The sequence below is a fragment of the Trichosurus vulpecula genome, chromosome 1, assembly GCF_011100635.1.
Source record: "Trichosurus vulpecula isolate mTriVul1 chromosome 1, mTriVul1.pri, whole genome shotgun sequence".
NCBI classification, from domain to species: Eukaryota; Metazoa; Chordata; class Mammalia; order Diprotodontia; family Phalangeridae; genus Trichosurus; species Trichosurus vulpecula.
The window spans coordinates 414,659,163-414,674,290 of NC_050573.1; the positions used below are offsets into that span (position 1 = coordinate 414,659,163).

The following is a 15,128-nucleotide window of genomic DNA, read 5'->3' on the forward strand; positions in this document are numbered from 1 at the left end:
TAGAAAAAAAGAACTGTGGAGTGGTAAGTCTAACAAAAGAAATAAAAGAAAAACTAACTGACTGGGAATGCAAATATATGAAAGTGAAGGAAAATCTAGAAAAAGAGGAGTAAAAAGCAATAGCATTAAATGAATACATTATCTCCATGCAAGCAAAACAAATTAATCTCAAAGACAAGCTACATAGAGACAATTCAAAGATTATCAGTAAGTGAGAATATCATACTAGGTGACTCAGTGGATAAACCACTGGACATGGAATCAGGAAGACCTGATTGCAAATTAGGCTTCAGGTAATTACTAGCTGTGTGATCCTAAGCAAGTGACTTAACCTCTGTTTGCCTTAATTCACAGAAAAAGGAAATGGCAAACTGCTCCAGTATCTTTGCAAAGAAAAAAAAAAAACATGGACAGAATGGTTCACAAGGTCATGAAGAGTCAGACATAACTGACTGACAGAATAACACAGGTTAAAAAAAAAAGCTAAATATAATATAAAAATAATGTAAGAAAACTACCCAGAACTTCTGAAAATAGAAAATAAAATGGCAATCAAAAAATTTACAGACTTCTAAGAAAGAAAAGTGCTATAAACTTAACTTTTAGCAGTTTCACTCAAAAACAAGAAATGCTATAAGGAATTAAGAGAAAGACACTCAGATATGAAGATAAAGAAACTTAAATAACACAAAACTAGTTTTTGTCCACAAGAAACCACAGGAAGCAATGGAAAAACATGTTCTGAAGAGAAAGAAGTTAAAAATACAAGCCAAGGTACCCAGAAAATCTGAGCCTAACCTTTAATGAAAAAAATAGATTTTTTTTCTTTTTTTTTTTTTTTTTTAGCCAAAGAAAAAGACTAAGTTTATTAGGGACCAGCTACAGTGGCCAGATCCTCCAGCAGCCCCGCCATAGGCTAGACTCCTAAAGAATCTGCACGCCTTTTGCAAGCCGGATGGGATTTAAATACAGATTGATTGAGGGGTCATCTGGGGTGACTAGAGGAGGGGTTCAGGGAGGGTCTTCAGGAGGAGTCCAAGGAGGGCAAGGTGAGGTAATGGGATTAAGGGTGGGAAGTAGCGGAAGGCATGGATATAGATAGTATCAAGGGTGGGGAGGTTTTGGTAGAGATTTGGGCCTAATGACAATTGGAGGCTATAGCCTTAGGCCAAAACCGAATCAAACTGGGAAGAGTCAAGGAGAGTTCAAGGTAGGGGTTTCTTCCAGGGCCTAAAGACAAATGGGCTTTTTATGGTTTAGGAAAAAAGGTCTCCGTTTGGGGCCTGTACCCCATCATTTCCCCCCTCAAACAAATGGGACCCAAATTCTTTTGGGGGTCAGGGACGAAGGTCTCAGCTTCTGGAACTGCTTCCTGCTGGCTAGGGGTGTAGAGCTGTCCCTAATTCTCTGGGTCCCTTGTTCAAGGGTCAGATTTCAGAACGGGGTAGGCGCCAGGTCCAGTGCTGGAGACCTTGGATTTAGTTGGAGGTTGATACGCAGCCTGAGCAGTCATCTGGAAGTTGATAGCTCGGACCCTCCTTTTATCCACCTGTTCCCTGGAGGGTGTTGGAGTCTTTCTAAACAGGAACTTGAGGTCCTCCAAGGGCTCACAGGTATATTCCGGAGTCTCTTCCAGTCCTGGCTGGAGAAGAACTTGAGATTAGCAGTCATTCCCGGTCAATGCACCATATAATGAAGAGGTAAAAGGTTGAGGGGTGCTCAGCACCCTGAAATATTGACACACCGGGTCCTGCCGAAAGAATTCGACTCAAGCCTTCTTAGCCAAAGAAAAATACAAAGTTTATTAGGGACCAGCTACAGTGGCCAGATCCTCCAGCAGCCCCGCCATAGGCTAGACTCCTAAAGAATCTGAGCCAAAAAAATAGATTAAATAAAAAGGAGGCATTTATAAACATACTTGGAAAGAAAACCAGACCTGAACAAATTATTTACTTTTCAAACACCCTAGACAACAGAAATGCAAGAAGTATGGAGTATATTTCTTGCATATATGTATATACACATACATATACACCTGTTAAATTTATTTGCTTTTGTTTGTTTTTTTAATTTTTGGAATTCAGGAGTTTGGGTTGAGAAATAATGGACTAGAAGGAATCTGAGGTCTTCAATGTATATATTCTAAATATTAAATATTGGTTATGGAAAAGTCAATTATGATGATTATAAAATCCTCTATTTAAAACTGGAGGGAACTTAGTCAAGCCTCCTTATTTTACAGTTGAATAAACTGAGGATTAGAGAGATGAATTTTCTTTCCTATAGTCAATGAACTAGTAAGTTTAAGAGGGAGAATTTGAATGTTGATTTTCTTGACTCCAAGTTCAGGCCTAAATGATGATGATAAGGAAATTGATGTGATGTGTTAATTCCATACTTGTTTGAGCACATATTGAGAAATATATGATAAGCCCTTAATTTGTTACTTTGCTATTTTTATATGTAAACTTGCCAGATGCTTCTGATTTTTTCCATTTATTTTATCTAGAGAAGATTTTTTGGAATATACTTGGAAAATCATCTTTAATTGTTCCTCATCAGTCTTTTAAAAGAGGGGTAAGGCATAAAGACTGGTAATCCATAATTTAATCAAATGTCAAGACTTCAAAATTGTTTCCATAGAAGAGATAAAGCCAGATGCAAGAAGTTGCTCATAGTTGCAGAATTTTATTTAAAAGGTAAAAGGATTGAAGGCAATGGATCATTTTTTTCTCCAGTTCAAAAGGCTTGACACACATCATTAGTTACTTATATAATGTCTGCTATTTGTGGCTTCATTTCATAGTTTTTTAAATTATTTCATTCGCAAATCATATAACTTTTAAAAATAGTATTTTATTTTTTTCCAGTTTCATGTAAAGATAGTTTTCAACATTCATTTTTTATAAGATTCTGAGTTCTCCCTCCCCAAGATAGCAAGCAATAGGTTATGCATGCACGATCACGTTAAACATATTTCCACATTAGTTATGTTGTGAAAGAAGAATCAGAACAAAAGGGAAAACATGAGAAAGAAAAAGTAAAAACCAAAAAAAGTGAAAACAGTATACTTCAATTTGCATTCAAACTCCACAGTTCTTTCTCTGGATGTAGGTAGCATTTTCCATCATGAGTCTTTTGGAATCATCTTGGATCTTTGTATTGCTGAGGAGAGCTAAGTCTTTCATAGTTGACCATCACACAATGTTGTTGTTACTTTGTACAGGGTTCTCCTGGTTCTGCTCACTTAACTCAGCATCTGTTCATATAAATCTTTCCAGGTTTTCCTGAAATCTGCCTGCTCATCATTTCTTATAACATAATAATATCCCATTGCATTCATATGTCACAACTTGTTCAGTTATTCCCCAATTGATGGGCATTCTCTCAATTTCTAATTCTTTGCCACCACAAAAAGCACTGCTATAAATATGTTTGTACATGCAGGTCCTTTTCCCTTAATTGTATAACTTTAAACAAACATTATTTTTGTCCTAATTATTTGGAAGAGATAAATAAAAAATGAAGCTGTAAGAAATCCATTCAATCGAAGGCAATCCCTTACCAGAGTCTATCTACTCCATTATGTACACCAACCATTTAAAAAATGTTATTTAATTTCCTGGACATCGGATTTACTGTTTCTTTCAAGTATAGAATAACTGGCTATAAGACAATTTCTCTATGAGGTCATTATCTGTACATAATGTAGAAAGCATTTTTGTGTCTAGGTGCCCATTTGAGAGGTGTCGCTTAGAGTCTGTTAGTCTGCTGACAGGGAGGTAGATATTTCCTAGGTCATTTGCTCAAAAAAGCTAGTGCTGGTAAGTTTTAATATAGTTGTGCTATTATTTAAGGAGGAAAGAATGGCAAATAAAAGAGGCTGAAGCTGACTCCACAGGTGGGTCTCTGTGGAAATAGGAGGATTTGAATAAGGTCTAAGTTTAGGTTTAGGTTGAGAACAGAAGGAGTTAGGAAAGAAGAAAAACTGCTTATGGAAATGCATTTTTTTTGAGGTGGGACTGAGGCGTCCCTAGCTAACCAAAGCTAAAGGACAGGGGTTATGCATTAGCCCAGTCCCCAAACTGAGTGGTATAAGATTATTGACCTGCTATGTTTCTGATCTGGGTTGCTTTACCTCTTCTTACCCGTACTGGTGGTCTCTCCACTGCTGCGGGTTCACTATTTTTATATCATACATACATATGTACAAATATATATGTGTGTGTATATACATATATATGTATATGTGTACATACACAATAATATATACTATAATACATTATAATATATTATATTATAATATATAATTATATGTATATTTTTATGTATGTATGCGTGCATATATACATACACACACACACACACACACACACACACACACACACACACATATATTTGTTTTTTTAAAGGGATAGCCAGTAGGTTCAGCCCACTGCACCTCAGCCCACCTGAGCTCAAAAGGTCTTTGAGTCTCAGATTGTCTGATGACTGGGAATATGGGGGTTTATCCAACCGAGTTTCTATGTATCTTTATATACCTATTGATTTTATTAATTCAATTATTAATGATATGTTCCAAGATTCCATGAAGTTGAAGGGTCTCACCTGAAATGTTTAAATGAATACAATTACAATAAATTGAATTTCTTTCATTTTTTGTGATTGAATCATGGAGTGATGGGTTCACAGAGCTGGAAGGGACCTTAAAGATCAACGCTCCCAACTTGCCAGAAATCTCTTCAACAGAATTCCCCACAGGTTGAACACACTTCCTAGAGTTTGGGAAATTCACTATTTCCTGAGGTAACTCATTCCATTCTTTCTAATGGCTTTAGAAGCTACTTTACATTGAAAGTGAAAATTTCTTCCCCTTTTCTCCCCTCCTCTCCCTATCCCTCCCTGCCCTTTCCATCCCCTTCCTCTTCCCCTCCTCCCCCATCCCCATCCTTCCCTCCATGCTTTTTCCTTCGTCCCTTCCCCGGCCTAGACCGTGCCAAGGTGGAGACGGCCGAGGAAGCCCCGGAACACCCCCAAGGGAGACATCACGGGGCTGTGCCAGGACATGTTCTCCAAAATGGCCAAGCACCTGACGGGCGAGCTGACAGCAACCAGTGAAGACTATAAACTTCTGGAAAATATGAACAAACTGACTAGCTTGAAGTATCGAGAAATGAAAGATATTGCAGTAAACATAACTAGAAACCTAAAGGACTTAAACGGGAAATACGCAGCACTTCAGCCTTATCTGGGTCAGATCGCTTTAATTGAGGAGCAAGTAGCAGCTCTGGAGCAGGCAGCTTACAAGCTGGATGCATATCCAAAGAAACTAGAAGCAAAGTACAAGAAATTAGAGAGGCGATGAAAGAATTCTTTAGCACGAAGATTTTAACTACAATAATGTTTTATAAGAGCTGAAATAAGTGGGACGAAACTTATCACTATGCTTCAGTTCCTAAAAAGAAGCCGTGCTGCTGATGCAAGGAGAATAACAGCCCCCACCTCTGGTTGGATGTGTAGCTCTGGCCACCCCCGATGTTCTTCTAAACCTGTACCCCCTGGAACCCCATCTCATAGTGTGCTTCCTTGTGTGCGCCCTGGACCAAGGCTCAGAAATCAAGATCAACTCCCTCTAGAGCAGGCACAGGTGAGAGGCTCGCGTCTCCCTGTTTCCTCCCTTCTTCCCTCTCCCCTAGCTCAACACCCCCCCCTCCCCCCGACCTGTCCTTGGACTTAAATAATAAATGCTGACTATGAAAAAAAAAAAGTCTAAATTTTCCTCTTTTCAAATATTTGAAAAAAACCATCATGCCCCTTTGCATGTATTCTTTTCACCAATTGAATGAACAGGTCCCTCTCCCTTTAATGAATATTAATTATAAAAATAATGAAGATAAAAAATTATTTTACTTTGGAACTAAACTTTCCTTAGATTTGCTTCCTCACAGATACTACTGTTGAATCACTTCCTGAATGACCCTAAATTGGACAGTTAGTTTATTATATTATTGCTTATTTCCCCAGGTGGCCTGGGGAAGCCTTTACTGCACCTGTTTTTGTTCTTTTTCAAAAGGCATGCAAAACATATAGAACATTGGGAAATTTGTCCCATTTGAATTTCTCTGTGTGTTAGTGTATGTGCTTTTCCTTCTGCTATGAAGGCCAGGGCAGTAAGAAGGCTGAACATTCTCCAGGTTACAGCATAAAGCCTCTTTGGCTGCCTGGGACTGCTCGGTTTAGCATCTGGTAATGCTGTGGAGAAATGCTTAGAACTCCAACTCAGTCTTTTATGTAATATAATATATATTTTTAAATCGATTGCAATTTTTTTTAGCATTTTGGGGGCTGTCGGTGGTCTGTTTTTCAGACTAAATAGACCAACTGCTGCTACTAAAAGAGTTTATTCAACCACCCACACTCTGAAGCACAACCTCCCTCTCCCTGTGTTTCCCTGAAGTAGCAGTCAGCAAGGTCTGTACAGTAATAAATGTGAACAGACGCAAAACTCAGAAAAATGTCACAGCTTGATCTTCTGAGCCACCAGTGCCCCCATTCAATCAATGCTCAACTGCATGACGCACCCCGAAACTTAAATGGAAAGTCCAGGATTCATGGCCAAAAATAAAAACTCCCTACCTGTGCTTCCTGTGGGATTGACTGAAGTCCTCTTGTTTCTGTGAGACTGTTAGCCCCACTTTTTGGCTGACCTAGAGGGCAATGAAAAGGGCACAGATTTAATATTCCCTAGGAAAGAAAGCCTAGAATAAGAAGTAGATGAAAGCTGTCTTGAAAAGAGCATGAACATAAATATAAAAATGGGGGAAAATTGACAGATAGCCAAGTGACAGAATAAAAAGTTTTTTTCTGATTCCATCCATTAGGGAATCTTCTTATGATCTTAACAAATGCATAGTAGACACTTAAGTTTGATAATAACCTCTAAGGCTGTTGTTTACCCTACCCAGCCTTCTTTGTAAACAAACAACAAATACTTGACCCAGGGAGAAGTTTACTTTCTACACCTTTTAGTCAATGTTATGGATTTGAAGATGTGGTCTGCTGTAAATTGTGTGAAACACTGCTTATTTCTTTCTCATATTTTCATCAAGGATCCCCTCAATATGTGCATAGATCATTTTCATAAGCATACCAATGCATATATGTACATGAGCATTCAGAAGCAGAACTATATTCTGGAGGTGTGGTATCTAGTACTATATATGTGTGGGCACACACAATTCTATACTATACATGCATACATGTGGATATTCTTTACCTTGAAGAGATGTTATCTGGATTTACTTAGAAAAGATGTTATCCAGATTTAATATTAATATTTTAATTTAGCTTTTTTTTAATTTAAAGGTTTGAGCATGGGTTGTAGAGACCAAGAATTAAGATTTTGTCTAGATTTCTGTACATGAGTTTAATATGTAGGATAGGTATGAGACAAAGAATATCTGTCTTGTTAGAATAGGATGACAGGTATCTAGAGGTGGAAATGAGAAGGGAAATCACTAAAACATAAAAATGATCTTTAATGAGTTTAGGTCAAGGGATTACAGATTTTTTAAATATCAGGGAAAAAAGAAAAGGAATGGTAGAAAACTATTACCAAATTTAATCAAGTATTTATTTATTTTTTTAATTTTTTTTTTAATTTAGATTTATTTATTTAACATATTTGGTTTTCAGCATTGATTTTCACAACAGTTTGAATTACAAATTTTCTCCCCATTTCTACCCTCCCCCCCACTCCAAGATGGCTTATATTCTGGTTGCCCTGTTCCCCAGTCAGCCTCCCCTCTATCACCCCCCTCCCCTCTCATCCCCTTTTCCCTTCCTTTCTTGTAGGGCAAGATAAATTTCTACGCCCCATTGCCTGTGTATCTTATTTTTTAGTTGCATGCAATAACTTTTTTTTTGAACATCTGATTTTAAAACTTTGAGTTCCAAATTCTCTCCCCTTTTCCCTTCCCACCCACCCTCCCTAAGAAGTCAAGCAATTCAACCTAGGCCACACATGTATTATTATGTATAACCCTTCCACAATACTCATGTTGTGAAAGGCTAACTACATTTTGCTCCTTTTCAACCCATCCCGCTTTATTGAATTTTCTCCCTTGACCCTGTCCCCTTTCCAAAGTGTTTGTTTTGATTACTTCCACCCCCATCTGCCCTCCCCTCCATCATCCCCCCCCCATTTTATTTATTTTTATCTTCCTCCCTCTTCTTTCCTGTGGGGTAAGATAACCAACTGAGTATGTATGGTATTCCCTCTCAGGCCAATTCTGATGAGAGCAAGGTTCACTCATTCCCCCCTCACCTGCCCTCTCCCCTCCTCCCACAGAACTGCTTCCTCTTGCCACCTTTATGCGAGATAATCCACCCCATTCTATCTCTCCCTATCTCCCTCTCTCAGTATGTTGCTCTTTCATCCCTTAATTTCATTTTATTTCTTTTAGATATCTTCCCTTCATCTTCAACTCACCCTGTGTCAGCTCTCTCTCTTTTACATATATATATATATATATACTTATATATAAACACACACATATATATACACATACATACACATACATACATATACACATAGATATATACATACATACACATTCACTTATATATATACATAAACATATACATATATATATATATGCATATTCCCTTCAACTACCCTAATACTGAGGTCTCATGAATCATACACATCATCTTTCCATGTAGGAATGTAAACAAAACAGTTCAACTTTAGTAAGTCCCTTGCAATTTCCGTTTCTTGATTACCTTTTCATGCTTCTCTTGATTCTTGTGTTTGAAAGTCAAATTTCCTATTCAGTTCTGGTCTTTTCACTGAGAAAGCTTGAAAGTCCTCTATTTTATTGAAAATCCATATTTTGCCTTGGAACATGATACTCAGTTTTGCTGGGTAGGTGATTCTAGGTTTTAATCCTAGCTCCATTGACCTCCGGAATATCGCATTCCAAGCCCTTCGATCTCTTAATGTAGAAGCTGCCAGATCTTGGGTTATTCTGATTGGGTTTCCACAATACTCAAATTGTTTCTTTCTGGCTGCTTGCAGTATTTTCTCCTTGATCTGGGAGCTCTGGAATTTGGCAACAATATTCCTAGGAGATTTCTTTTTGGGATCTATTTGAGGAGGCGATCGATGGATTCTTTCAATTTCTATTTTGCCCTGTGGCTCTAGAATATCAGGGCAGTTCTCCTTGATAATTTCTTGAAAGATGGTATCTAGGCTCTTTTTTTGATCATGGCTTTCAGGTAGTCCAATAATTTTTAAATTCTCTCTCCTGGATCTATTCTCCAGGTCAGTGATTTTTCCAAGGAGATATTTCACATTGTCTTCCATTTTTTCATTCCTTTGGTTCTGTTTTATAATATCCTGATTTCTCATAAAGTCACTAGCTTCCACTTGCTCCAATCTAATTTTTAAAGTAGTATTTTCTTCAGTGGTCTTTTGGACCTCCTTTTCCATTTGGCTAATTCTGCCTTTCAAGGCATTCTTCTCCTCATTGGCTTTTTGGAGCTCTTTTGCCATTTGAGTTAGTCTGTTTTTTTAATGTGTTGTTTTCTTCAGTGTATTTTTCAGTATTTTTTTGGGTCTCCTTTAGCAAGTCATTGACTTGTTTTTCATGGTTTTCTTGCATCCTTCTCATTTCTCTTCCCAATTTTTCCTCTACTTCTCTAACTTGCTTTTCCAAATCCTTTTTGAGTTCTTTTATGGCCTGGGGCCAGTTCATGTTTTTCTTGGAGGCTTTTGTTGTAGGCTCTATGACTTTGTTGTCTTCTTTAGGCTGTATGTTTTGGTCTTCTTTGTCACCAAAGAAAGAATCCAAAGTCTGAGACTGAATCTGGGCGCGTTTTCACTGCCTGGCCATATTCCCAACCAACTAACTTGACCCTTGAGTTTTTCAGTGGGGTATGACTGCTTGTAGACTAACGAGTTCTATGTTCCACGTTTGGGGGGTAGGTGCCAGTTCTGTCAGACCCACACTGCTCCTTCCCCAAGAACCCCCAACCCGAACTGGGCTTAGATCTTTGGCAGGCTGTGCACCCCGGCTCTGATCCGCCACTTAATTTCTCCCACCAGGTGGGCCTGGAGCCGGAAGTAACAACAGCTGTAGCTGCCCCACCTCCGCTGCCCCCGGGGCTGGAAGCCGAACCTCGAACTCCTTCCACTCTCGCAGCTTTTCCCACTAACCTTCTCAGCAGTCTTTGGTGTTTGTGGGTCGAGGGGTCTGGTAACTGCCGCAGCTCACATATTCAGGGCGCTAGGGCCCCCTCTGCCCGGCTTCTGGTCTGGATAGTCCACGCCGCTCAGGCTGGGCTCTGCTCCACTCCGTTCCCAGCTCCCAGCTCCCAGCTCCCAGCTCCGTGTGGAATAGACCTCACCCAGAGACCATTCAGGCTGTCCTGGGCTGGAGCCCTGCTTCCCTCTGCTGTTCTGTGGGTTCTGCCATTCTAGAATTGGTTCAGAGCCATTTTTTATAGGTTTTTGGAGGGACTCAGTAACGGAGCTTACTCTAGTCCCTGCTTACCAGCCGCCATCTTCTCATCAAGTATTTATTAAACACCTATTATGTGTCAGAAACATAGATTGATTAGAAATGCAAACATGTTATTGATAATTGTTTAAAATTTCTAGAATTATCTCAAAATTCCAGAGTGAGCTTGAAGTCAGCTGCAACCAACTTTTTATCATCCAGAGTTGTTGCACTCTACCTACAATGTACATCACTCTGGCTTTGTGGGAGTTTTCTACATTGCTACTCTCATGATACAACCATCTATGGCATTTCCCTGCTCTTGCTGTCCTGCCCCTTAAATTCCTGTGAATTTATACCAATATTTTTGCTATTTGTGACCTCTTGATTTATCACAGACTTTTGGAGTAAGAAGATTTAGGTAATAACTAAATAGGATCACCTCTCTGAATGCCTTTTACACATGGTCAGTCATGCAGACCCTGCTTACAAATTGTATCAGTAAGGCAAAATTCATGACCATGAGGATGACCATGAACATGCCAGTATGATTTGGAATTGCAAAGTATAAAACACTCTCTAGATAGAAGGCAAAAGAAGAATAACATTTATTTAGCCACCAGAGCATCAAATCCCAAGACCAATAAGTCCAATTCGATATAGCAGTAATCATATTCTAAAACTAGTAAGTCCAATTCACAAGGAAATTATAATATGGTATTATAGCAAGGAACCAAATCATCCTGTAACCTTCCCCTCTGCTGGGGCCTACCATAAACACTCATGAATCCTAACTGTCTACTTGCCTGGGTTCTCTTCCTCCCTCAGTTCTCCAGTCTCAGCAGCTCCCTGGTCAGATTTGAAATCAAGTCATCCTGACTCTCTGCAGTTCTATCAATTCCTGAGTTCCTGCTCCTTCTCCTTGGGTTGAATTTTGACTTCTGAATTCTCTGCAGATTCTGAGTTCTATGATTAATTCTGGATATATATACTCTTTTTAGGGCCTGAGGACTTCATCCCTCTTGTGACCTAATTAGCAAAAGGGTTTGGGCCTTGGGCCTCAGCCTAGTTAGAGAAAGGGTGTGGGCTTGGGGCTTCCTACTTAGTGAGTAAAGGAAGTAGGCCTGCCTACAATCAAGCCTCTCCTAATCAAGTTTCCTGAGAGTCTACTTGGGAAACTTCCCTTAACTAGCTCCACCTAAGGCCTATTGAATGGGTGGGAAAGATCTTTAATCACATTATCACTACAAAAATGTGTAGGGAAAAGTAATACATTCTCTCCCAAGGAAAGCACATTTCCCATTTGCATAGTTCTATTGTAAGGAATCTTTCCCTTACATAAAGCTGAAGTCTTTTTACATAATCTCCTTATTGTTTTTAGGTCAGCTTTCTAGGGCCAAAAACTTGCAATCCGTTTCCACATAACAATCCATTGAATACTTTGCTAAAAACTACCGTGAGAACCCTAACTCTTTTCTTTTTCAGGTTAAAATTTCCTACTTCTTGCAATCCATTTCCATGTGAGTCTCCAGTTCCAAGCTGACATTCTGGTCAACAATCTGTGGAATTTCAGCTTGTCTTAGTTGTTTCTAAAATAATAGCTAATAATAATAGCTAGTGTTTACATACCACTTCAAGACTCACAAAGTGTTTTGCTAATATCAGTTATTTGGATCCTCATAGCAGCCCAGAAATTAGGGGCTATTCTGATCTCCATTTTATAGATGAGGAACCTGAGGCAGATAGAAGTTAACTGACTTGCCTTGGGTCACACAACTTATGTCTGAGAACAGATTTGAAATCAAGTCATCCTGACTCCAAGACCAGTGCTCCATTCACTGTGCCACTTAACTACCTCTAGATATTGCCATTTTAGTTCACTGTTTTGGTTTTTTGGTTATGAGCGATGATAAAGAGATTGAGAATTAAGGTTTCATCTAGCTTTCTGTGTATGAGTCTATGCACATATTTCGATTAGGACAAAATATGTTCAGAGGTACAGAAGGGGAGTGATATCCTTGAAGTAAAAATGATCTTTAAGGGATGATGGATTATGGCATGTTGAATCAAGGAAACAAGATTTTGAGAATCTTTAATATAAAAAAGAAAAAAGCATGGTTGGGTAAAGTCATTCAATTGAATCAATTGAAACGTTTTGATTAAATACCTACTGTATGCTGCTTCTACCACTATTACTGCTGCAATTCTTACTGTTAATAACATGATTATTAGTAGTATATAAATATCATTATTATTATCTTCCTTGGTGTTAGGTACCTGTTACTACATTATAGAATATGAGCCAATGATCCTCAATAAAAAAGGTGGAATAAATTCTATGGTTCTTCTGAAATAACGGACAAAAAGCAAAAAAAACCCAAACTATAATTGTTCAAATGTGAAATAGAGAAATTAAAGTTGCAAAGAAGAATATAAATTAAGAATAAATTTAGAGTGGTAATCAGAAAAGCTCAATAAAACAAATAAGTGAGTAAATAATTTAGAACAAATGATGGAGAAACTCCATAAAGATAAGTTATGATGCAGTACTCGAGTGGAGAAAAAAAATTTTTAATGGAGTACAAGAACTACCCCATTTCATTATCACATGAGTTCTATACAGATTAAAACACCTGATATTGATAGGACTCAGAAATAATTTGCACATTATAGGTAGCCCACAAAATGTAACAGAAAAAAAATCTTAACAACATATGATACAAAATGATATTTTTGACTTACTCTGTGCTTTTATTGGTGTATCAATACCTAGTGACGAAACTCTAACGATGCACATGGAACTTGATTAATCACAAGGATTTATCTAGCACCAAGTATGAGCCAGATACATTGCTAAGTGCTCGGGATACAAAGAAAGGTCTAAGATAGTCCCTGTTCTAAAGGAGTTCACAACCTAAAGGCAAAAACAAGATTCAATCAACTATGTACAAACAAGAGACAATACAAGATAAAACAGAAATGATCACTAGGGGGAAAGCAGTAGAACGATGGTGAAAGACCCCGTTGTAGAAGATAAGATTTTAATTGGTACTTAAAGAAATGAGGGAAACAAGGAAATGGAGATGAGGAGGGAGAATTTTTAAGGCAAGAGGTACAGGTATTGAAAATCCATGGAGTCTAAAGATAGAATGTCTTATTTGAGGACCAGCAAAGAAGGAAGTGCTGCTGAATCATGGAGGATGGGCAAGGAGATGCGATAAATTGTAAGATGTCTAGAAAAGTTGAACAGTGCCAGGTTATGAAGGACTTTTAATGTCCAACAGAGGATTTTATATTTGATTCTGGAGGTGACAGGGAATTAAACGAATAGAGAGTTTATTAGATAAAGAGATGGCATGACCAGATTTGCACTTAAGGAAGATCACTTTGACAGCTGGGTTATGAAAAGACTTAATGTTGCAAGGAAACTAACCACTAGGCTATTGCAATAACCCAAACATGACATGATGAGGGAGTGCACTGTGTAGTGGCAGTATAATAGGAGAGAAAGGACCATAAGTGAGAGACATTAGAAGTTGGCAACAGATATAAGATGAGAAAAAAAGAGAGTGAGGAGTTGAAAATGATACTTAACCTGTGTTACTGGTAGTATAGTGGTGCTGTCCACAGTAATACAAAAGAAAGGAAGAGTTTAGGGGGGAAATACTGAGTTCAACTTTGGACATGTCAAGTTTAAAATGTCTAAATAATTCTCAGAGGGCAGAGCCAAGATGGTCAATAAAAGGTAGTGACTTGCCTGAGCTCTCCCCAAATTCCATAAAACAATTCCTGGAGCAAGAGAACTCACAAAATGATGGGGTGAAATAATTTTCCAGTCTAAGACAACTTAGAAGATCAGCAAGAAAGGTTTGTAGCACCTAGGTGAGAGGGCAGCACAGACCCAGCTGCAGAAAACCAGGAACTGGCCTTGGGAGCCACTGAATCTGCAATGGTAGCAGCTGTTTCTGGAGCTCTCAGTCCACAGACAGTAAAGGGGTCAAACAATTGGTCAGAAAGAGATTACAGAGGTCTCTTTGGTAACACTGAGGCAGGACTTTGTTGCTTTGCCTATACTTGGATCCAAGCACAGTCCTGTGTGGCAGTTCCAGGGCTAGGAGGAGCACTAGAACATGAGAGGTTGCAGCCTCAGTGGAGCAAGGATGCTTGTCATAGTTCTAGGGCAGAAAAGAGTGCTTGTGGTTACTCACAGACCAGAGAACAGGCCAGGAGAGTAGCAGCCACCTCTCCTTAGATCATACCACCTTGGAAGAACTGAAAACTTACATATCTCTAGAAGTATCTCTTAAATACTGCACAAAACCCCTGAAGATTGGGACAGTGTGCCCTCCACCCTGGAAGCAGAGCCCAACTTTAACAAACTGTTAAAAGTCAAGAAATAGACTGGGAAAATGAGCAAACAATGGAAAAAAATTCTGACCATAGAAAGTTACTATGGTGACAAGGAAGATCAAAACACACACTCATAAGAAGATACCAAAGTCAAAGCTCCTACATGCAAAGTCTCCAAGAAAAATATGAATTGGTCTCAGGCCATGGAAGAGCTCAAAAAGGATTTTGAAATCAAGTAAGAGAGGTAGGGGGAAAATGGGAAGAGAAATGAAAAGG

At 38.7% G+C, this 15,128-nt stretch overlaps 1 protein-coding gene across 1 annotated transcript; it reads left to right on the forward strand.

The window, feature by feature from the left end:
• Positions 1 to 5,056: 5,056 nt before the first annotated feature.
• Positions 5,057 to 5,365, forward strand: LOC118844059 (biogenesis of lysosome-related organelles complex 1 subunit 2-like). The gene has a single exon (XM_036751875.1). The coding sequence runs from the start codon at positions 5,066 to 5,068 to the stop codon at positions 5,363 to 5,365; it is 300 nt and encodes a 99-aa protein (XP_036607770.1). The 5' UTR covers positions 5,057 to 5,065.
• Positions 5,366 to 15,128: the final 9,763 nt, after the last annotated feature.